We start from the raw sequence: 22,603 nt of genomic DNA, 5'->3' as shown, positions 1-22,603 counted from the left end.
AGAAATTTAGGAGGAAAATATAAGTGGGGTGTTTGCAAGATGGACCTAGAGTCAGAGGTACCATAGTACCAAGGGGCACTGGCCGGGTGGAGGGGCTGCTCTAGTGGCCCTGAATGGTAGCGGTGTTGCCCTGAGATGATTGTTTACAGCCCAGGAGCAGGCCTCTCCATCCTAATCACACTACATCGAATGTGAGGACCAGACAGCAGAGCACTGCTCCTGCCTGGTGGGTTGATTTCCAACATTGTTGGTGTTGTGTTCTTTGACTCTTTGTACAAAAGAATGTGAGATTCTGTCTTGTGTGTTGGACCCAAATGAAATGTAACTGTGATATTTGTGGCTGAAAGTTCAGTTCAGTCGTGTCCGACTCTTTGCTACCCAATGAGCTACAGCACGCCAGGCGTCCCTGTCCATCACCAACTCCCAGACTCCACCCAAACCCATGTCCATTGAGTCAGTGATGCCACCCAACCATCTCATCCTCTGTTCTCCCCTTCTTCTCCTGCCCTCAATCTTTCCCAGCATCAGGGTCTTTTCAAATGAGTCAGCTCTACGCATCAGGTGGCCAAAGTACTGGAGTTTCAGCCTCAACATCAGTCCTTCCATTGAACACCCGGGACTGATCTCCTTTAGGATGGACTGGTTGGATCTCCTTGCAGTCCAAGGGACTCTCAAGAGTCTTCTCCAACACCACAGTTCAAAAGCATCAATTCTTCTGCACTCAGCTTTCTTTATAGTCCAACTCTCACATCCATACATGACTACTGGAAAAACCATAGCCTTGACTAGACTGAAAGATTCAAGTCTTATTTCAGTCTTTCCTCTAGTGGAAAGCAGGCAATGGATGTTTGCGTACAGTGGTAGAAATATTAATACTGTGATTAGGACATGAAAGACCCTGTATGAGATGTATCATTTGGTAGCTAAAGATAACATTTAATTAAATGAGCTTTAGTTTAACACACCTTCCTTTTTATTTCTTTCTTTTGGGGGGCCATACCATGTGGCTTGTGGGAAGGTTAGGGTTTAGGGTTAGGGCTAGGGTTAGGGTTAGGGATCTCAGGTCCCTACTAGGGACTGAATCTGAGTCACGGCAGTGCAAGCTGAGAGTCCTAACCACTAGGCCACCAGAGAACTCCCCACTTTGCTTTCTTGATATTGAATTTTAAGAAATATCATGAAATCATAAGTGTATGGCAGTTTTGAAAACTAGTATATTTATGGGATTTCCCTGGCAGTCCAGTGGTTACAACTCCGCCTTCCAATGCAGGGGGGGTGCGGGTTCAGTCCCTGGTCAAGGAGCTAAGAGTCCACATGCCACATAGTGTGGCCAAAAGATTAGACAGAAAAAAAAAAAGGCTAGTATATTTACTGGGTTGGGGGGGGGGAGGGAAAATGAGAAGAGTATGAGAGTGTGTGTGTGTGTGAGAGAGAGAGGGTGCTAGTCCAACTCTTTTTAAATATTTGTTGTCTATAAAATTGGACTGATATTCTTTTCCCCATTTTAATTCTGTTACCATTCTGATATGGGAATGCTATATTCAAAAGGAGTTCTATATTATAAGATAAATAAGTTTAATCATAGCAAATCACTACTGGTATATTGATTTTGGATTTTTACAGGATGATAGAGCTCAGGAAAGAACACCAAACCAAAACTGAAGGTTGAGGAGAAAAGAGAGCCAGGTGTAGGCCAATGCAAACCAATAAAACTAAGAAAATCAGAGGAAAACACAGCATGGTACTTTCTACAAGAATAACAGATAGAAGACTCCCACCTGTCATGAAGCTGAAACTGGGTGATGAGTACAAAGGGTCTTGTCATTGTAGTCTTTATTTTTATATATATTTGAAGCTTTCTGTATTAAAACATTTTAAAGAAGAGACTCATATAATGCAAAATGCTAACATTTGTAACATCTTTTCACTTGATTTTGTATTTATATTTGATGATTACAGGGAAATTAATAGAAAAAGAAGAGCTTCTATTTAGATGGTGAAGGGTAGATGGTGTGTGTAGCACCTGCCATGTGAGTTCAGGCAATTCACGTTCTTGGGTGTGGTTTCTGCCTACCCTTAGGATTCTATAGTTCGATGAGGAATAAAGCTTTTTAGACATATCCCTCCACACCCATTATGTCAGGAAAATCTGGCAAACTCCATAAGTCCCTTAATTAAAGGATCACTGTTACAGTCCAGCTGCCTCTTGTGCCCTGCCCTTCCTGGTGTATTCCAGTCCTGCCCCTCCGCACCCCCTGTCAGTTGAAGATTGCATTGTTAAAATCCTCACGTTGATTCCAGTTTTGACCTAAACTCTCAGCTGGGTTGAATGTGGTCAATAAAAGGTTGCATCATGAGTGGTACTAGAAAGAGTTCTTTTGAAGGCATCTCTGGGATTTTGAGTAAAATAATTTGGGCTGGCTGGTCTTCAATGCATTGGATGTTAAATTCACCCAACAAGAGTTTATACCAAATATGTTTTTAATTATAGGCTTAGAATTTCATAAGCATTTTGGGAGAATCAAAATAAATGTAATAAAGTTTCTGTTAGCACTGAAAAACTATAAATGACTGATACATAAAATCACTTGTAAGCCCCCCCTGGCAGAATATTAGCTTTTCAGCAAAAGTTAATCATGAAGTTCAAGGCAAGATGTGGAGGAGAATTCGGTAGAGGAGAAGAGAATGACATGGTGTAAGAAAGAGGAGGTGGGGAGCAGTTGTGAAAGGTGGATTTCTATAGGCAGAGAGAAGTGGGAGCTGGTACAGAGGTGGGCACAGTGCCATGGAATTAGATCTTGGAAAGGAGAATGAAAGTTCATTGAGAGAAAGAAATTGATGAGATAAGGATGGAGGCGATAAGTGTAGGTCAATTCACAGGGGAAACAGGAAGTCAAGGTTCCAAAATAGAAGAATGGTGAGCTTGTAAGAAGGAGTTAAGACTCAGTTCTCCCGAGACTGGCAGGAAGAAAGACAGGGAAGATGTAGGAAGCGATATGTAATACTGTGTGTTGAAGAAGGAAGTACATGAGGGAGTTCGTGCAAGAGGGCCTCAATTACTGACCATTGAAAAGGTTCTGGAAGGAATTCTCTGGAGGGCCAATGGTTACGGCTCTGCACTCTGACTGCCAAAGGCCCAGCTTCAATCCCTGGTCAGGAAACAGATCCCACAAGCCATGCGGCACGGACGGGAGAAAAAAAAAAAAAAGGCACTTTGCCAACAAAGGTCCGTCTAGTCAAGGCTACGGTTTTTCCTGTGGTCATGTATGGATGTGGGAGTTGGACCGTAAAGAAGGCTGAGCACCGAAGAATTGATGCTTTTGAACTGTGGTGTTGGAGAAGACTCTTGAGAGTCCCTTGGACTGCAAGGAGATCCAACCAGTCCATTCTGAAGGAGATCAGCCCTGGGATTTCTTTGGAAGGAATGATGCTGAAGCTGAAGCTCCAGTACTTTGGCCACCTCATGCGAAGAGTTGACTCATTGGAAAAGACTCTGATGCTGGGAGGGATTGGGGGCAGGAGGAGAAGGGGACGACAGAGGATGAGTGGCTGGTTGGCATCACTGACTCGATGGACGTGAGTCTGAGTGAACTCCGGGAGTTGGTGATGGACAGGGAGGCCTGGGGTGCTGCAATTCATGGGGTTGCAAAGAGTCGGACACAACTGAGCGACTGAACTGAACTGATGAAGCCACCTCTTAAATGTGGTAGGAAGAGAATATGGCTTGAGGGGAAAGGAGCTAGTGATCATGGTGTGTGCATACCAGGTAGTAGAGGAAATGCGAATAAATGTCTTGCTCAGAAGGAAGAAGGCCAGGATAAAACCATTCATTCATCTTTTATTTGCCTGATGTTTATTTAACATCTATCAGTGTTCCTTTGTTCAGCAGTCGGTTAGCACCCACTGTGCATCAGATTGAAAGAGGACTGTACAAAGAATTCAGAGTCTATAGGTACAGAGAGTTCTGTATGTAGTCAAGTCTAGCCTAGTCCATTCAGTGTGATGCCTGCTGCAACAAAGGGACATCTGGATGTGGTTAACTAGCATATGAGTGAACAGGCAACTCATGGAAGACATTCCAGACCAAGCCCCAGTTGAAGTGGATTCTAAGGAATGAGGTGGAACAAGGAGGGAAAGAGTTGGAGATACAGTCCATGCAGAAGGAATAGCATTAGTGTTTGAGAGAGCATGCCGGGTTTGGGGAGGCATGGAGTGATCTGGGAGGTAGGGCACAGGAGATGGAGGGAGAATAGAGACAGTAGGGTATTTGCCTAATGGAATGTACCTCTTGCTAGCATTTTTGAGGCAAAGGTAATAAAAATTAGCAGAAACTAACGTATGAACAGAACAGACCTTTATCTACTTGAATATACCAACAGAATATTTCAAAAGTACATAATTATTCCAGCAGTGGTTCATTTGTCTTTTATTCCTAAAGTTATTTTAGTGTTTAAAAATAAACTACTCACAAGCATTACGACTGCTTGTAAATATCAATACAGTGTTGAGAAACATGAGCATGCTCATTGTGGTCAATTTTTAATATTTTTTAAATGGATCATTTTGTAGAACTGGTTTGGGGACAGCTTATTTCCATGTCATAGGCAGTAGCTTCAAAAAACACTTCTAGAACTTGCTCTAGAAACAGTTCTGATCTTGTTATAGTCTCCTTCAGTCAGGAGAAAGAGGACTTTTGCTTTTTTTGTCCTCACTAAGGAGAAAGGTTTTTTTTTTTTTCCCCTACCCAGGAAAACGTATATGTTTGTAAAACATTGCTTGTGTAATTTTAAAAGCAGGTGCCTGCTAGTGTTCATGATCAAAATGAGAGATTTAAAGTCATGTAGGGCGAGTCTCAGCACTTTTCTCAGATTGAGAACGTCCATTCATTACACATCCTACTTCTTTCCCCAAAAACAGTCCTCAAGAGGTTAAGGTAAATTTCATTTTCCTGGTAGTCCTCAGGGATGGAAGTCCTCCTAGCCACTCCATCAGACTCCTAATACTGGTCATTTAATTCTGGCTGTGATTATGCTGTGATAATTGTGCAGGTATGTGGTCAAGCAGCTGATGTTAAAAATTGTACCCACATAGTGCGTGCTTACTAACTAGTTTCAGATTCTCCTGTGGCCTTATGGGATGTATATATTTTTAGAAGAAACACCCTGCAATTTTCTTTTTCATTAATTCTCTGTTTTTGTTTGTTTTTGTTTCCTTCCCAAAACATAGCTTTTGGTATTTCCAGAACTAATACTAGAAAATGCATTAATTGGAAAGGTAGAATGATAAAAGCAGTTGATTCTGGAAAAATAATAGCTGTCACATCAGCTACGTCCTGGGCAGTAAGGATATACAGTGTGTGTTTTCTCTGACTCTAAGTCTGGGGTGGTTTATTTGCTTTTTCAGTTGAACTCTGGTTGGCCCCGTCCAACTATTTTATACTCCACTGGTTTGTATTTCTGTTGTATTTGAATGAGTAATCAGAAAATTCTTTTGGGATTATACATTATGTGATTATGAACTATTTAAATGAGATACCAAGGGACACATCACATATACTACTGTGTTTCAAAATGACGTTTTTATGTTGTCTTCACTCTGTAAGCCTTTTTAATGTGTCTCCTTAATCACTTGCACATGTAAGATGGCTGAGAAAAAAAAAATCTACACTTCCACCCCCAATCTGTATTTCCTTTGGCATTTGTACCATCTGTAAACATACCCAAATCTGATTAAAAAAAAAAAAAAGTAGGGGTGGGCAGAAGGGAGGAGAAAAAAAGAGTGAGCACTAGTCTAAGTAGAGCTCTGGGCTGGAAGCTGTGGAGGTTACAAGATAACACGAGTTTATAGACTGCCTGGAAGCTTAGTGTAATAGTAGGTGAACAAGCAAACGCAGAGGTTGTTGATGAATTCAGAACAGAACATGATAAATCGCCAGCGAACTTGGCGCATGCTGCCAGTGGAGGACATTGTGGACTCAGTGCTTAAGGTCTTGAAAAGAAAAACAGAGAAAGGCTTCAGGGAGAAAGGAAACATTTGTTTTGTAATTTGGAGACTGGAGTAGCGGAAAGAAGCCTGCAGTCTTGCATTTAAAGGCCAGCATTTGCAGCCCTGGGTTTGGGGCTGTGAGAGGAGAGGGGAGGATTGGAAGGCCCTCTCAGTATATTCCCACTGATGATGGCATTCAGGAGAAAGAGGGATTTTGTGCCCAACCACATACTCAACAAAGCTTTGCATGTCTCAAGTGGGTACTCTCTGTCAGTGACTCTCAGTAGTCACTGTCCCTTTTGGGTCATGATTTTCTGCTTGATGAGAAGTGCTTTTTTGTTGTTGTTGCTGTTTTTATATGAACTATGTTGCATTCCAATATTTTGTATTAATAGTAACAGCTGTGCTGAATTCTGTTCAGGTTCCTTGGATTAAAAACATATGCCATTTTTATTTTCCCACAGTAGTTCAGTGTTTAAGAGGGTCAGGCTTCCTGTGACACGTATCACTTCCTTTTTCAGACGAATGGACACCTCCCTGGGAATGGAGATGTGTATCAAGAAAGACTGGCCCGTTTAGAAAATGATAAAGAATCCCTCGTTCTTCAGGCAAGTGATTTTTAAATGCTTTTTTCCCCCTCATGACTTAACTTACAAAGACCATTGTAAATTGGGATGGCAAATTCAGTTGCTTACAGGAGCCAGACTGCTAATAGACATAAGTATGGGGCCATCTATACACATTAGGGACCAGTGAGGACTGTGATGGAACAAGGGTATGCATACCCAGTCTAGAGTGAGCAGCCCTTAGCCTCTGCTCTCCAAGGGCCCCCTGGGTGATAGGCACAATGTCATCTGATTTTCTGATAAATGATCTTTTTAAAAATGTATATATATAGCAGAAATTCTGACTTCGTAACTATATATGTATATATATGTGTGTCTACATATTCATATATCTATTTCATAAATATGAATAAGAATTTCTGAATCTGAATATATATTTAATTTTTTCAATTTGAAAAATGATGCCATGGACCAAACAACACAAAGTGGGTAGTGGGGTCCTGTTTGTAGGTTAAATTAGAGTTTTCCTCTCCTTCACAGTCTTTTAAATCCTTGACAGATAGTTTTACTTTGGTATTTTGAGCTAAAAGAACTGAAGCATAGGGAATCCCCTGGTAGTCCAGTGGTTAGGATTCGATGCTTTCACTGCTGTGGCTGGGTTTGATCCCTGGTCAGAGAACTAAGATCCCACAAGCTGCGCGGTGGTGGGGGGAAAGAAAAGCATATTTTCTAGGCCAGTGATCCTTGGAAGGAAAACTCAGAGATTTGGAATAAACACTGAAGATGAAAGACCAACCCAGTGGCTCCTCTTGGACCTTTGAGCTACATCCTGGCTTTTGAACACATTTGTGTTCAAATGTGGGATCATGAAAGATCTCACAGAATTTGGATTCCCAGGATTCTTTTCTGTATTCTTTGTCAAGTACCAAAATTGAATAGTCCTTGTTGTGTGACAGCCCTGAATGAGAAGGGAGTTTGCAGAAGAATGTATACATGTATTAATATAAGTATGGCTGGGTCCCTCTGCTGTTCACCTGAAACTGTCACAGCGTTGTTAATACGCTATACCCCAATACAAACCAAAAAGTTTAAAAAGAAGAAAAAGGAGATGTGGTATATAGTATGTATATTTACAGTGGAATACTACTCCATCATAAAAAAAGGAAATCTTCCCATTTGTGACAATGTGATTGGACCTTGAGGGTATTATGCTAAATGAAATGTCAAGACAGAGAAAGGCAGATACCACTTGTTTTCACTTATATGTGGAATCTAAAAGACAAAACAAATGAAAAAAACAAAACTGATAGATACAGAGAATAGATTGATGGTTACCAGAGAAGAAAGGTACTAGCGGATAGTTGGAATGAGTGCAGGGAGTCAACTGTATGGTGGCAGATGGTGACTAGACTTGTTATGATCACTTTGTAGTGTGTACAAGTATCAAATTATTGCATTGAATACCTAAAACTAATATAATGTTATAATACTTTACTTCAGTAAATAAACGATACAGACCACTTTCAGTCAGTAGTGAAAGTCGCTCAGTCATATCCGACTCTTTGCGACCCCATGTCCATGGAATTCTCCAGGCCAGAATACTGGAGTGGATAGCTTTTCCCTTCTTCAGGGTATCTTCCCAAACCAGGAATCGAACCCAGGCCTCCTGCATTGCAGGCGGATTCTTACCAACTGAGCTATCAGGGAAGCCCTCCACAGACTGCTTTGGGGCGGGGGAGGAAACTAAATAGTCCTTGAGGACTTCTGTTTCTAATATTAATTCCGTTTCCTCTCTTAATCTCTAATACTGTCTCCCATCCTCACTGGACCCTCCAAAAAAGATAATTTGTCTACATGCTCTTTCTCATAAAGAGTTGCAATGTTTTTATCCTATAAAGTGTTGCACATCCCCAGTTCAGCCCTAACTTTCTTAAAAATTGAAGAGGAATCCTCAAACCAACACGCATGATAAGTGTGTGAAGGGCTGGTTTCTTATTAATTTTTAGATTTTTTTTACAACCAAATGACTGGTAACATCATCCCAGTTTGTGTTCTCCGTAGACAAATAAAGTTGGCAGTGGGACCCAAATTCTTCCTAATTCATGACGGTATTTTGCTCTGTATACAGGTGAGTGTGTTGACAGACCAGGTAGAGGCTCAGGGAGAGAAGATTCGCGATTTGGAGTTTTGCCTTGAAGAGCACAGAGAGAAGTTGAATGCCACAGAAGAAATGCTGCAGCAGGTATGTTCAGAGGCAGGGCTTCCCTGCTGAACTGCTTGAGATGCTACATTTATATGTTGTGTTTGCTCTGATACAGTGGTGAATTGTATGATTCACTTAGACTGGCTTATTTGAAGCAAAAACCTAGAGTTGTGGGTCTCCAAACACATACACACAATAGAAAGTGTTCATTGCAATTAGTGTCTGGAATAAAATATTATGATTTCAGTTTTCTTCTTTATGCTTTCATATGGTTGCCTCATTTCCAACCATGAGTGCATATTTTAGGATTAGGAAAAAGGGCTTCCCTGGTGGTTCAGATGGTAAAGAATCTGCCTGCATTGCAGGAGACCCAGGTTCGATCCTTGGCTTGGGAAGATTCCCCTGGAGAAGGGAAAGGCTACTCACTCCAGTAGTCTTGCCTGGAAAATCCCATGGACAGCGGAACCTGGGGGACGACAGTCCATAGCGTTGCAAAGAGTCCGATACAACTGAGTGACTAACACACAAGTACCTTATGTGACTCTTAGTGGAAAAAATGTATAACATATGTGGGCATACACACATGTATGATGCTTGTCTGCTAGAGGACCTGTCATACAGTGGGTAGACTACACACTGGAGTAGGACTGTTTAGGTTGGGTCCATGCTTTGCCATTTCTTTGCTGTAATGACTTTCTGCAAGTTCTTAATCTCTCTGCCCCTTACCTTCCTCAGCTGTTCAGTTGCTCAGTTGTGTCCGACTCTCTGTGACCCATGGACTGCAGCATGCCAGGCTTCCCTGTCCTTCACTATCTCCCGGAGTTTGCTCAAACTCATGTCCATTGAGTCAGCGATGCCATCCATCCATCTCATCCTCTGTCGACCCCTTCTCCTCCTGCCTTCAATCTTTCCCAGCATCAGGGTCTTTTCAAATGAGTCAGTTTTTGCATCAGGTGGCCAAAGTATTGGAGTTTCAGCTTCAACATCAGTCCTTCCAATGAATATTCAGGACTGATTTCCTTTAGGATTGACTGGTTGAATCTCCTTGCTGTCCAAGGGACTCTCGAGTCTTCTTCAATACCACAGTTCAAAAGCATCGATTCTTAAGCGCTCTGCTTTCTTTATAGTCCAACTTTCACATCCATAAATGACTACTGGAAAAACCATAGCTTTGACTAGATGGATCTTTGTTGGCAAAGTAACATCTCTGCTTTTGAATATGCTGTCTAGGTTGGTCATAACTTTCCTTCCAAGGAGCAAGTGTCTTTTAATTTCATGGCTGCAGTCACCATCTGCGGTGATTTTGGAGCCCAAGAAAATAAAGTCTCTCACCGTTTCCATTGTTTCCCCATCTATTTGCCGTGAAGTGATGGGACCGGATGCCATAATCTTAGTTTTTGAATGTTGAATTTTAAGCCAACTTTTTCACTTTCCTCTTTGACCTTCATCAAGAGGCTCAACCGTTGAACAAGGATAATTCATGGGTTATCCTAATGAGTTTCTATCTCATAAGATTGTTTTGAGGATTGAACCACTTAGTACATGTAAAAACAAAACCTTTCACATAGCAAACATAATATCGTCATCAGTGTTATCACAGGCTTAAGAATATGTAAGTTTATATATGTGTTTGTCAGTAGAACATATGTCTCCCGAAAAAGCAGACATGTGCTGCTTATTGAACACTAGTTTGGTTCAATGGAGGTTAACTAAAGCAAATAATTTTTCCAGATGTATCTGTTTAGAATTAATCTTCACATCCTCTACTTAATAATACTGTTTTACAGTCATAAGAAAGACACATCCATATGTGACTGTTTATAATAAAGCAACTTTTGCATGTATCTCTTCAATTCTAATAGGAGCTTCTGAGTAGGACATCCTTAGAAACTCAGAAGTTGGACCTGATGGCTGAAATATCTAACTTAAAGTTAAAACTGACAGCTGTAGAGAAGGACAGACTGGATTATGAAGATAGATTCAGAGACACGGAGGTAAGTGGTGCCCTTTCTCTCACTTTATATACATATTCATACATACACACCCCCCCTTGGAGAAGGAAATGGCAACCCACTCCAGTATTCTTGCCTGGAGAATTCCATGGGCAGAGAAGCCTGGTGGGCTACAGTCCATGGGGTCGCAAAGGGTTGGACACGACTGAAGCGACGTAACCACATATATATGTACACATACATATATATGTAGATATAGGGCTTCCCTGGTGACTCAGACAGCTTAAAAATCTGCCTGCAATGCAGGAGACTCAGATTCAGTCCCCAGCTTGGGAAAATCCCTGGAGAAGGGAATGGTACTCACTCTAGTATTCTTGCCTGGAAAATCCCATGGAGAGAGAAACCTGGTAGATTACAATCCATAGGGAGATCTCCTGCAAAGCAGGAGACCATCTCTCTGTCAACAAGATCCCCTGCAGAAGGGAATGGCCACCCACTCCAGTATTCTTGTCTGGAGAATTCCATAGACAAGAGGAGCCTGGTGGACTATAGTCCATGCGGTCACAAAGAGTCAGACATGACTGAGCAACTAACACTTTCATTTTAATTTATATATATGCATACTTATATATCTCACATACATATATTTCTAGAACAAGTTGAAATTCCTTGGAGTTGTGAAGGAGAGGCAGTTAATTACTATATGCCCTCATTATCCATACTTCTTTTTAAGAATAAGCTTACATTGACTTTTTAATCACTAAATGATAATATTAACTTTTATTTTGAGACTTTTGATATGAAATATTAATCCTTTCACTCGCCTTTAAAAATACTTTTGACTTTAGGACATTTGGAGCTTCTGTCTGTCTGTCTGCCATTTGTGTATCCATCTGTCTGTCCATTCATCTGTTCATCCATACTGATTCTCTTCATTGTGGAAATAATGGATTCAAGTGCATGACTTTACTAATAGTTCTTATTTAGGCACATTGATTATTCAGTATATAATAAGTAGATTATTAAATAGGTATAGCAAACATGCTTTCATTATGTACTCATCACAGATTTTAGAGGTCATTTAATTTGGACTTTTACTTTTGGTCTATTCCACATGCAAGTCATTCCAGTTAATAAATACAGCTCATTATACTTTTGTGAAATTCAGGGTAGATTTTACAACTTGAAGTACCCCTTTTCATGGCTAAACATGCTTGTTTGTTCAGCTTAGTTTATTGTTACTCTAGGTCTTCTAGTTTGTTAACTGCTTTTTGTCAGGAGGTGCAGTGCAGAGCATATCCATATGAAATCTACTCATTAGAAAAGAAATATAAAGAGCTGTAGAAATTTTTTTCTCTCCTAGGGCCATCTCTTCATTTTTCTTTATTTTGTTTGCTTGGTTGGCTATGGAGAAGTGTCATACTTAGCTACAAAATGGGCACCAAGAAGGAGAGAAGAGAAATCATTTACTTACTCTTCCCCTCTGTTTTTATTTCAAATATTTATTTTATGCTGACTGCATGCCATCATAATATGAGCTATATTACATGGTTTCCACTGTATGAAAGTCCTTCCTAGATCTGAATTTAATAAGGTTTATACTCTTAAGTTGCAAAGAGTCAGACATGACTTAGTGGCTAAACAACAACAAACACTCCATTGCTATTTTTAGAGTTAAATTTTCTGTCAAATATATAACTATACTGGAAAGTCTTGGTATATGTATTATTTCCTCAGTAGCAAAAGGAAATCCCAACTTAGCTCACATTTTAATCTTAAAGCTCTTAGTCTATTTTTTGTTTAACTGAGACAGGAGCTCTTAAAACTTAGAAAACTACTTAGTTTCTTTAAAATTCTTGCTTTTGTGCTTTCTTTAAAAATCTGTTTGGATATTTCTTCTTTTCCTTTTTTGTCCTTCCCTGACTCCACAGCTGCTGTATAAAATGGTGGTAGAATTCAGTCAACAGTTAGCTAAGGTGGCAGTAGAGCTAACTCTGGTGTCAGGAAAGAAGTTCGCAGTTTTGAAGCCTTAAGGGGTGGGTTTACTATACATACAAAGTTTAGGGAAAGTCTTAACCCATACTGCTGCTGCTGCTAAGTCTCTTCAGTCGTGTCCGACTCTGTGCGACCCCATAGATGGCGGCCCACTAGGCTCCCCCATCCTGGGATTCTCCAGGCAAGAACACTGGAGTGGGTTGCCATTTCCTTCTCCAATGCATGAAAGGGACACGTGAAAGTGAAGTCGCTCAGTCATGTCCGACTCCTCTCGACCCCATGGTCTGCAGCCTTCCAGGCTCCTCTGTGCATGGGATTCTCCAGGCAAGAGTACTGGAGTGGGGTGCCATTGCCTTCTCCATTAACCCATACAATTGTGCTTAATTTGGATGCAAGATGTTAACCAACCATTAGGACTAAGTTGAAGTAGCTGGCTGTTTTATGATTTTTTTTTTTTTGTAAGATCCCAGAGCAATATTTCTATCTCTTGACTTTGCATTTTTTGTAAAACCCTTTTTTGGTGTTTTCTTGCTTCACTTATGCGTTGCCTCAATCATATGCAAGGTGATCTTGTCACCAAACCTCTAGTAAACTTCAGTTCCTGATAACTTTCTAATATATTCAGCACTATTGGTAAGATATAGCATGCCTTTTAGAGATTAGAGATTATGGGATATTAAAAACTGCTTTTATATACGAAAATAATTGAAGTAGTCTTTAAGATTAAAACTAAAAAAGTTAAAATGAATACGCTCATTTTCCTACCTTTTCCCCTTAATTGAAATGTTTCTCTGGCTGTTTCATGAATCCAAAATTCTTTAACTTTGTCTTAAGATTTTAGGTTATTTGGAGATTAATTTCTAAGAAAACAGTGGAGTGTGGGGAAGATTAGGGGTACCCAAAAGATTAGGGGTAGAGAAGTCTTGAAACCTTGGAAGACAGGGCTTGCCTATCCCAGAATTGCTGATAGGTGGTTAGCATTCAACAGTGCCCCCTTCTGGTAAGAATACAGATATCAGAAACGAGTTTCTCTGGAGCCCTAGTTTTCTGCGAAGGAAAAGAGAAAGATAACAAGGATTTTCACTTTCAAAAGTACTGAACTTCTGATAAGAAATTACTTGGAAATAATTTGTATTACATTTTTTAAAGTTTCATATTTAGGAGCTACTTCCAGATTTTCTAGCTTGAGTTATCATGGAAAGATAGGGCTTCTTTCAGATTAAAAATTTATGTTCATACTTACAGTATTACCTCAAGGGATAATTGGGTAGTTCTTTTTTAATAGAAAAATGACCTCAATTTATAATTCTGTTTTCTTCATTTGTTTCTTCTTTATAAATTGCCACTATTTCTAAAGGAAGTGGTAAAATACAACAATCCAAATAGAATTCAAAGCTGAGGAATTCCAGCAATCAACAATTCAACAACAGAATAGAAACAATCCAAATAGAATTCCAATCCAAATAGAATTCCTTTTAACAATAAGTGGGAAAATATATCTGTGGAAGACCAGATTGATTAAAGATTACTAAGAACTCATATTATGCAAGAGTGCTTAATAAATGGTAGATAAATGAATAGGAGAAACTGGACTTTTCCCTCTTACTTGAATTATGAACTTACAGATAAACTAAATCACAACTTAATCACAATTAAAATGTTATTAAATGATGTCAAACATTTATGTCATTCATAAACAGAAAATAGCTTCTTATTGAAACACTGTATTAACAGTTATAATATTCAAAAGTATTATGTAATACTAGGTAATACTTTGCCCCGTTTTACAAGAAACTACAATTTAAAAACCTGTAGGTTAAGTATATTTCACTAGAGCATCCTTTACCTGGCCTCTGTGAGGTTGAATCATTACACTTTAATATCATTGTTCTGTTTGTTTTTTATAGCATTCTTGTGTAATTCTTTTCTGTTACCTGGGAATCTGTGGCTCAGGAATAAATATCTTGAGAGGAACAAAAACACGTTAACCATTGGTGGAAGCTTCATACCTTGTTGTTAGAGAAGAGGCGTCTTCACAGACTATTTGAGCCCTTCTTCTGGATGACTTAGTATTGTTTTGCATTCTGATTTCTTTTTCCTACTCTCTGGCCTGTGGACAAAAATATGTCACTATTGCTCAGAATATTTAGACTATGTTTACAAACAAATTAGATTTTCTAAAATAAAAGTAGAAAAGGTGTATGATTGTATTTGTATTATGAAAACATTAGGGTTGCTTTCTTTTGCATTTTTCCAAACATAAAATTATATTATGATGCTGAATATATTTGTAAATGACAGGGCTCTCATCTAACCTCAAATTTAGAATCCTTGGTTTAAAGTGTTTGAATTTCATTCATTTCTCCCAGATTGGGTTGAGGAAAAATATGTATCTTTTGTAGACAAATTAAGTAATTAGAAAAATATTTTTATAAATATCCATATATCGCTGAAAGGGCCCTAAAAGTTAATGACTTTACTAAAGAAAATTTCTCTGGATTATTTTAAAAAGATGGAGTTCATATAGTGATTTTTAATGTAGAAATATTTGCTTAATTATAACAAGTAATCAGTTACCTTTCTTAAAAATTATTGTCACTTTTCATTTCCATAATCAGTCCCATCATTTTAGGGCGGAGGCAGTGTTTTCAATGGAAAGATTCAATGGATCTTTCAGTGGATCCGTGGAAAGATTCAATGGAAAGATTCTCAAGGAGACGCATTCATTCCCATTTGTCTAATCTCATTCATCCAGCTATAACCCAAGAGCCATTGACTGAGGATTTCCAAACTGCTATTTTGGTAGGTAAAATAGGTGTTTACTGCTTTCCTAATGTATTTCCTTGTTTGTTTTTGGACAGGGGCTAATGCAGGAGATCAATGATTTGAGGTTAAGAGTCAGTGAAATGGAAAATGAAAGACTTCAGTATGAGAAAAAGCTGAAATCTACTAAGGTAAGTTTTCACAATGGTGAAAAATTTTATATAAGTGGCTCTACTACTTACCCATGATCAATAATATAGATAAAATACATTTTCTACTTAGAATGTGATAAAGAAGGCATTTTAAGGCATTTTACAAGTGAACAAAGTTTTTCCCCAAGCCGGAGACCATCTAGAATTTAAACACTATTGTTCTGAATAAGGGCTTCTCTGGTGGCTCAGTTGGTAAAGAATCCGCCTGCAATACAGGAGACCCTGGTTCAATTCCTGGGTCGGGAAGATCTGCTGGAGAAGGGATAGGCTACCCACTCCAGTATTCTTGGGCTTCCCTTGTGGCTCAGCTGGTGAAGAATCCACCCACAGTGCAGGAGACCTGGGTTTGATCCCTGGGTTGGGAAGATCCCCTGGAGAAGGGAAAGACTACCCACTCCAGTATTCTGGCCTGGAGAATTCCATGGAGTGTATAGTCCATGGAGTCACAAAGAGTTGGACACGACTGAACAACTTTCACATTCTGAATAAGTAGAGAAGGGAATTGCACCCCACTCCAGTATTCTTGCCTGGAAAGTTCCATGGACAGAGGAGCCTGACAGGCTGTAGGTCCATGGGGTCCCAAAAGAGTTGGACACAACTCAGTGACTGAACAGCAACAATTTTGAATAAGAATCAGGGTTGAACTAATTTGATAGAACATAACCTGTCATTTCTCTCAGTTATCTAACCTCTTTTATAAACTGGTACTGTGTTCTTGGTTACTTAGCTTGTCTTTTTCTATCTGTAGTTTTCTTTCACTCCTGTCTCTCTACCAGTCTTTAATGGCCAAACTTTCTAGCATGAAAATCAAGGTGGGTCAGATGCAGTATGAAAAGCAGCGGATGGAACAAAAGTGGGAATCACTGAAGGTGTAGTAGACCTTGGGTAATGGGTCCATGGCCTGTTGCTTTCTGGCTTGTGTTGTTTTGCTGTGATGGTGTTTTTAGTGGTGTGTGCATTCATTTTTTTGTGTGTGTCCCCCCCCTTTTTTTTTTAATATGTGTAAAGCTAATTAAAGGGACATTGCAATCCCTAATATTGTTTTCAGAAGCATATGAAATAGTGAAAAGTAATAAACTTGTAAAATAAAAGTATTTGTTTATAAATTAAATCTCATTGTCTTAGAATGAGATCCAAGCATGGTAAAATAATTGCAAAAGTTCACCTGGGAAAGACTTCTCTTTGGTATCAGTAATAAACGGTCTTATTCTTTCAAGACTTTCTCAAAGGTAAATGCGTGCATCAAGTAACGCTACCATGGCAGTGAGTAGATGTTACTGTTTAGTAAGCATAGTAGAACTATAACGAAGCATAGAAAGCTCATGGCAGCACCTCTTGACAGGGCTACTGAAAATTCCTTATATTTGGTGTCGATTCCCACCATAAGTAAAAACTATAATAGGCCAACTTCTTAGCTGCTTTGGAGAGCTACATCTTCTCATAATGCTAAACGTAATAGCTATCTTTACCAACTGAAAATAAAATGTTATATTGAAAATAAAGGCACACTTATTAGCATTGCATAGCTTTATTTCCTGTGTTAAATATAACCAGCAGCTGAAACAAACTTCAGTAAATAGAACATTGGATTTAAGGTCTTAAATAGTTGTGTAGTTTGTTTTTTTTTTTAAGATTAAAGAATCTCTTTTTCCCATTGTTGTAGGAGATTCTATTCTTTTACCTTAGTGATGAGAAGGAATTATTTAGTCCCATGACTTAAAGTTGTTTATTGCCTGCTGCCTTATCCACTAATTAAGTTCTGTCTTGTCTAGGGAACATGAGTACCATCTTGAAATGCTGAATAAATGTCAAGCAAGTCTAATATATTTTTCAAATTTGTATTTTGTTTTGCTTTTATGACACTAAGCATCTAATTTGATTATCTTCTTTGATTAACTTGGTCAGATGTTTTATTTAACGTAAGATTTAAACCTTAGGGCTGCCCTAGTCCTAATTACACTTTAAAAGATTCATTTTTAATTTGTTTACAAAGAAACTTGAAATAATTATACCACAGTTATTATAAATTGGACTTGTATTAATTATCTTGCTTCCTGCTCATCATTGCCACTGATTTCTGAAGTTTGTGTCTAAATTCTTGTAGTTTTTTTTTGTTTCATTCATGAAAACTAATTATTGACTCAAGAGTTAACAGACTCTCGGAATATTCCCTTTTAGTCATAATCTACTGTTTTTGAATGAATTTATCATTTGTAGGAGGAGCTGACATCTCTGAAAGAACAACTGGAAGAGAAGGAATCTGAAGTGAGAAGACTACAAGAAAAATTGGTTTGCCAGATGAAAGGAGAAGGGATTGAAATTCTTGATCGAGGTAAGAATATGTATTAAACATTTGTTTTCTTCTTTTGTTAAAACCGTCACAATCTATGAAAGAAGTTGATGTTAGATGATGTATAACTTTAGCATCAAAGAGAGAGAGGAGCAGCAGAAGCCATCTGAGCCCGGGACCGCAGGGACTCCTCTGAGACTCTTCACTGTGCTTGGGCACATGTTAACTTCCTCTTGAGCAGCCAGAGGAGGGCACCTCTGTACTTTTTCCGATGTTTATTTTAGATTAAGCCTAATCATTGGTCTTAGTGTTAGTTGCCCAGTCGTGGCAACTCTTTTGCAACCCCATGGACTGTAGCCCACCAGTCTCCTTTGTCCATGGGATTTTCCAGGCAAGAATACTGGAGTGGGTAGCCATTCTCTTCTCAAGGGGATTGTCCTGACCCAGGGATCAAACCCAGGTCTCCTGCATTGCAGGCAGATTCTTTACTGTCTGAACCACCAGGGAAGCCTACATGGTTAATTATTACATGGTAAATTCTCATCATGAGAAAGTTCTTGTCCAAATTGCAATTTTCTGTGCAGTGAGGGGCTTGAATGAGATTACCTCCATAGTCTTCTTGGCTCTAGATTGCCCTGGCTTTATTTATCTGCAGGTATCACAACTCCCTATCCATCTGAAAATTCAGTTCGTCCAACATTGAGGGAAATGGATCTTTTGTCTCTGTTTCCACATATATAGAGGGACATTCACAGGCAGGTTATGCTTTCAAGAGTCTTAAGAGAAAAATGGATTCATAGGACTTGTGAGCTATAGAGGCTACGTTAGAGTAATGCTACCCAAAATCAGATCTGAGGACTAGCACTGGTCTATGATTAGGGTAAGACAGAGGATGAAATGGTTGGATGGCATCACTGACTCGATGGACGTTAGTTTGAGCAAGCTCGGGGAGTTGGTGATGGACAGGGAAGCCTGACGAGCTGCAGTCCATGGGATTGCAAAGCGTCAGACACGACTGAGTGACTGGACTGAACTGAATTGGTCTGTGAACCACTTGTTAGCAGTACCTGGCCAGACAGGTATAGGCATTAAGAGCTAGTGTTTAGAAACTCATGGAATCTGATGCTGACATAACATCTAACTGCATGATCAGTGGACTCATCTTGTTGAACAGGAAATGGATCATTTCAGTGCTGTTGAAATTGAATGGTGAGATGGAGATGACGTAAGCAGTGTCCTCATCATGTTCAGGAGGGTCATAGATCAGACTGTAACGGAAATATAAAAAGCAACTGATGCCACATTAGCTGGATTTTCATCACAGTGTTTAAGAAGCATTTGTACATGGAAGGCCCAATTTTAATATGAGAAAGTCAAGTCTCAGAAAGATGAAGTAACAGAGGTAGTAACTCAGATTTACGTCTTCTGATTAATTACATGAGGTTCTAACCTCACAGAAAGCATTATGGTATTATAGTGCCAGTCCTGAAGTCATAAAATAATGCTTCCTATTCAGTCTTTATGAGATTAAAGTCTCTTTACTTTAGGTAAAAAGAGACCAAATTATAGTGCTTTTGAAATATTATTGTTGTAATATATGCTAACTTCCAATTCAATGGGTTTTCCTGCACAGATGAAAATTTTAAAAAGAAGCTCAAAGACAAAAGTAAGGTTTTTGGTGTATTTCCATGAGCCTTCACATTCACCCAAAGTACTACTTGGACTGTTCTTTGCATGTGTTTTTAAAACATTTCTCTCACCAAAGATGTAAAATTGCTTCATCAATAAGCTCCTCATTTCTTCAGAATTTACAAAATAGAGGGTAACTAACAGACGATAGAAGCAGGAGTAAAAGACCATTTTGCAGATTGTACCTGAGTCAGCCCCTTTGCTCTGCAGGATTCAGCAGAGCCCCCAGACTGGCAGAGGCGAGGAAGCATTTTCTCGTGGCCTGAGATACAGGGTCAGAGGAGAAAACAGTGTTTGTACTCCAATGAAAATCTGCTTTAAAAAAAATAAATTTATTTATTTATTTTTGACTGCACTGGGTCTTTGTTACTACATGCAGGCTTTCTCTGTTGCAGTGTGTGGGCTTGAGGGCATAGGCTCAGTAGTTGTACACAGAGTTAGTTGTCCCTCAGCATGTAGGATCTTGGTAGACCAGGGATCAAACCCGTGTGCCCTGCATTGGCAGGTGGATTCTTCACCGCTGGACCACCAGGAAAGTCAAAACGTGCTGTTTTTAAAATTTACCACAGTTAACAATCATTTTGAACTTGCTTTTGCTTGCCAGTGTTTTGTAGCCCACTTTTTCACTGAGATCTATATTAGGGGGTTCTATAAACATACCCTCTTGTGTTACAAAAGAAATTGTACCCAGGCTGACTAACAGAGCCTAGATTATATAATGCAGGATAAAGATAAACCCTTAGTGGCCTTTCCTCCAGATGTTAAATTCTTCAGGAAGTTTGCCATTTGAAAAATAATAATAAAAGCAGTTCCTACAGAGTATACCGTAATTGAAAATGTTATATCTCTGCTGGATGATGCATCATTGTGTTAAAATTCACCTTTAGTAGTATTTTTTCTCTTGGAAGCAGACAATTTTAGCTAAACTTTTTTCTCTAATTTTTTTAATTTGTGATCTCATTTTGGATTGACTTCATATTTAAAATATTTGTTTTTATGATTAAAGTAGCATGCTTTTCTATTTGAATATCAGGTTTTAAGGAGAATCACTTACTTTGGCCCTTATATTTTAAGATAGTATTGGAAATGAAGTTTATAGATGAAGCAACGTACTTATTATCCTTCTGTATGGAATCTACAGCTAGCTTCTTAGCATGACACTCATGTAAATATCACATTCCATCAGGCTGTTACCATTTGCGTCTCTGTCTTGGTTATAACTGAACATTTTCTCTGCTTTTGTCATATATATGCCATTCATCACTTTCACCTGCTTTATTATAAGTTTCTTCTGTTAAAACTCCATGTTTTTATTGTTATGGCACTGAATTTTCATCTTCAGCGTTCTTATCAGGATTTTGTTCTTGCTTTGAGAGAGGGCAGTTGTTTTTTTTTTTCTAGAATGATGACTATTAAGGTGAGCTATAATAGAAAGTGTTCATTTTTCAGATTTTCCCTAAAAGAGAATATAAATGGTAAATGTGCCTTAAAAAAAAAAACAAACAAGCAGAATAAATTATTAACATTTTTACCTTAAAACATTTCAACATGAAGAGTCAGTAGTTTCTTGGTATTTTCACACATGTTTAAAAAAACACATTTCTGATTTGATGTTGTGATATTTCAGATATTGAAGTACAAAAAATGAAAAAGGCTGTGGAGTCTTTGATGGCAGCAAATGAAGAAAAGGTATGTAGGTGAAATTTAACTGTTTATTTGGATATGTTACATCATCATTTTGATCATTGCATGCATTTTCATCAGATACCCTAGTTTGAAAGAACATCCCCTAAACAACTGACATTAAGCGGAAGCATTCTCCCTTCCTGCCCAAGTGGACCTGCTCTCAGTGGGCCAGTGACATACTTGTGCTATGTGGATAGCACAAGTAGAGCCCGCAGAGAATCCATCCCTCCAGCCCACCGTCTTGAATTTAGAAAGTGTTAAAGCTATCAGATCAGCTTTTTACATTCAGGTGACAAATGAGAGAAAGGACATAGCCCATAGTACCTCCTTTCTGTGGTCCCTGGAAATTCTGGGCCACCATATGAACTCTGAAGGAGGTAGCCATGACAGTTTTAGCTTCACCATCATGTTGACTTTAATCTCTATGAACACGTTGCTTCCTTCACACTGCTGACCTCTTTCACTTCTGGGATTGTCTCTGCTCTCCTGTGTGGTGAGATGCCAGGAAACCGGCACAGGCACCATAATCAAGATGGCACGAGGCTTTGTTTGAGATGCACTGGCCTAATGCCAACATCTCCAGGAGGGCTTCTCCTCTAGCTGTTGCTTCTTCTCAATGCCTTTTGCTCAGAGCAGGGACGCAGGCCCTTAATAAAGTAACATGTCTCTTTGGCTTCCCTGACCAACCACATACCCAGCAGGCAGGTTCAGATCCTGTCACCAGAACTGTCCCCCCCTCATGTCCCTTAATGAGTAGAACAAGGAGACATTTTCCCACAAAAAGAGTTAACTTCGAGGAAATAAAAACCAAGCCAACACTAAAGAACTTTGTCTTGATCTTTTTCTCATCATAAGCTTCCTTCTCTTTCTTGCCTAACTCTGTTTATTGCCTTTCATTCTTTTTGTTCTTTATTCAACGGAAGTAAACTCATTCTACCCACCCACCCATATATAGGTTTATTTGTGCTAGTCTTCCCCACATCAAATAAAAAAGTCATTAGCAAGCTGTCCACATAGATTGAATTTGAGGAAAAAAAAACAACAACAACACTAAAATTTGTTTTGTTTTCATTTCTCTCCATCAAAAAGCAACAATAGCAAGCAAAACTCCCAGTGTTGTATGAGGGCTTATTAGATGCTCAGACTTCTCTAAGAGCACCAAGAGTGACCTAACTTCTTGGTGGTTCCAAGAAGCCTTCAAAGAGGACGTATTTGGGCAAATCCTGAGTGAGAGCAAGAGTCATTCATCAGGAAAATGAAGT

At 39.1% G+C, this 22,603-nt stretch overlaps 1 protein-coding gene across 15 annotated transcripts in view; it reads left to right on the top strand.

The window, feature by feature from the left end:
• PPFIBP1 (PPFIA binding protein 1) overlaps positions 1-22,603 on the top strand; it is a 207,300-nt gene that overhangs the window by 151,702 nt on the left and 32,995 nt on the right. For 6 of the 15 annotated variants that reach the window (XM_010805394.4, XM_010805395.4, XM_015471218.3 and 3 more), the window contains 8 exons: positions 6,507-6,593; positions 8,680-8,793; positions 10,617-10,748; positions 15,563-15,655; positions 16,453-16,545; positions 17,894-18,008; positions 19,600-19,632; positions 21,283-21,344. In XM_010805394.4, coding sequence (XP_010803696.1) covers positions 6,507-6,593; positions 8,680-8,793; positions 10,617-10,748; positions 15,563-15,655; positions 16,453-16,545; positions 17,894-18,008; positions 19,600-19,632; positions 21,283-21,344 — 729 coding nt within the window. The remainder of the gene's footprint in view (positions 1-6,506; positions 6,594-8,679; positions 8,794-10,616; positions 10,749-15,562; positions 15,656-16,452; positions 16,546-17,893; positions 18,009-19,599; positions 19,633-21,282; positions 21,345-22,603) is intronic. The other 9 variants (XM_024991420.2, XM_024991422.2, XM_010805397.4 and 6 more) reach the window with 3 other exon arrangements.

This window comes from Bos taurus, chromosome 5, assembly GCF_002263795.3.
Source record: "Bos taurus isolate L1 Dominette 01449 registration number 42190680 breed Hereford chromosome 5, ARS-UCD2.0, whole genome shotgun sequence".
NCBI lineage: Eukaryota > Metazoa > Chordata > Mammalia > Artiodactyla > Bovidae > Bos > Bos taurus.
The sequence above is the reverse complement of the archived record's forward strand: the minus strand, read 5'-3'. Positions and strand labels throughout refer to the sequence as shown.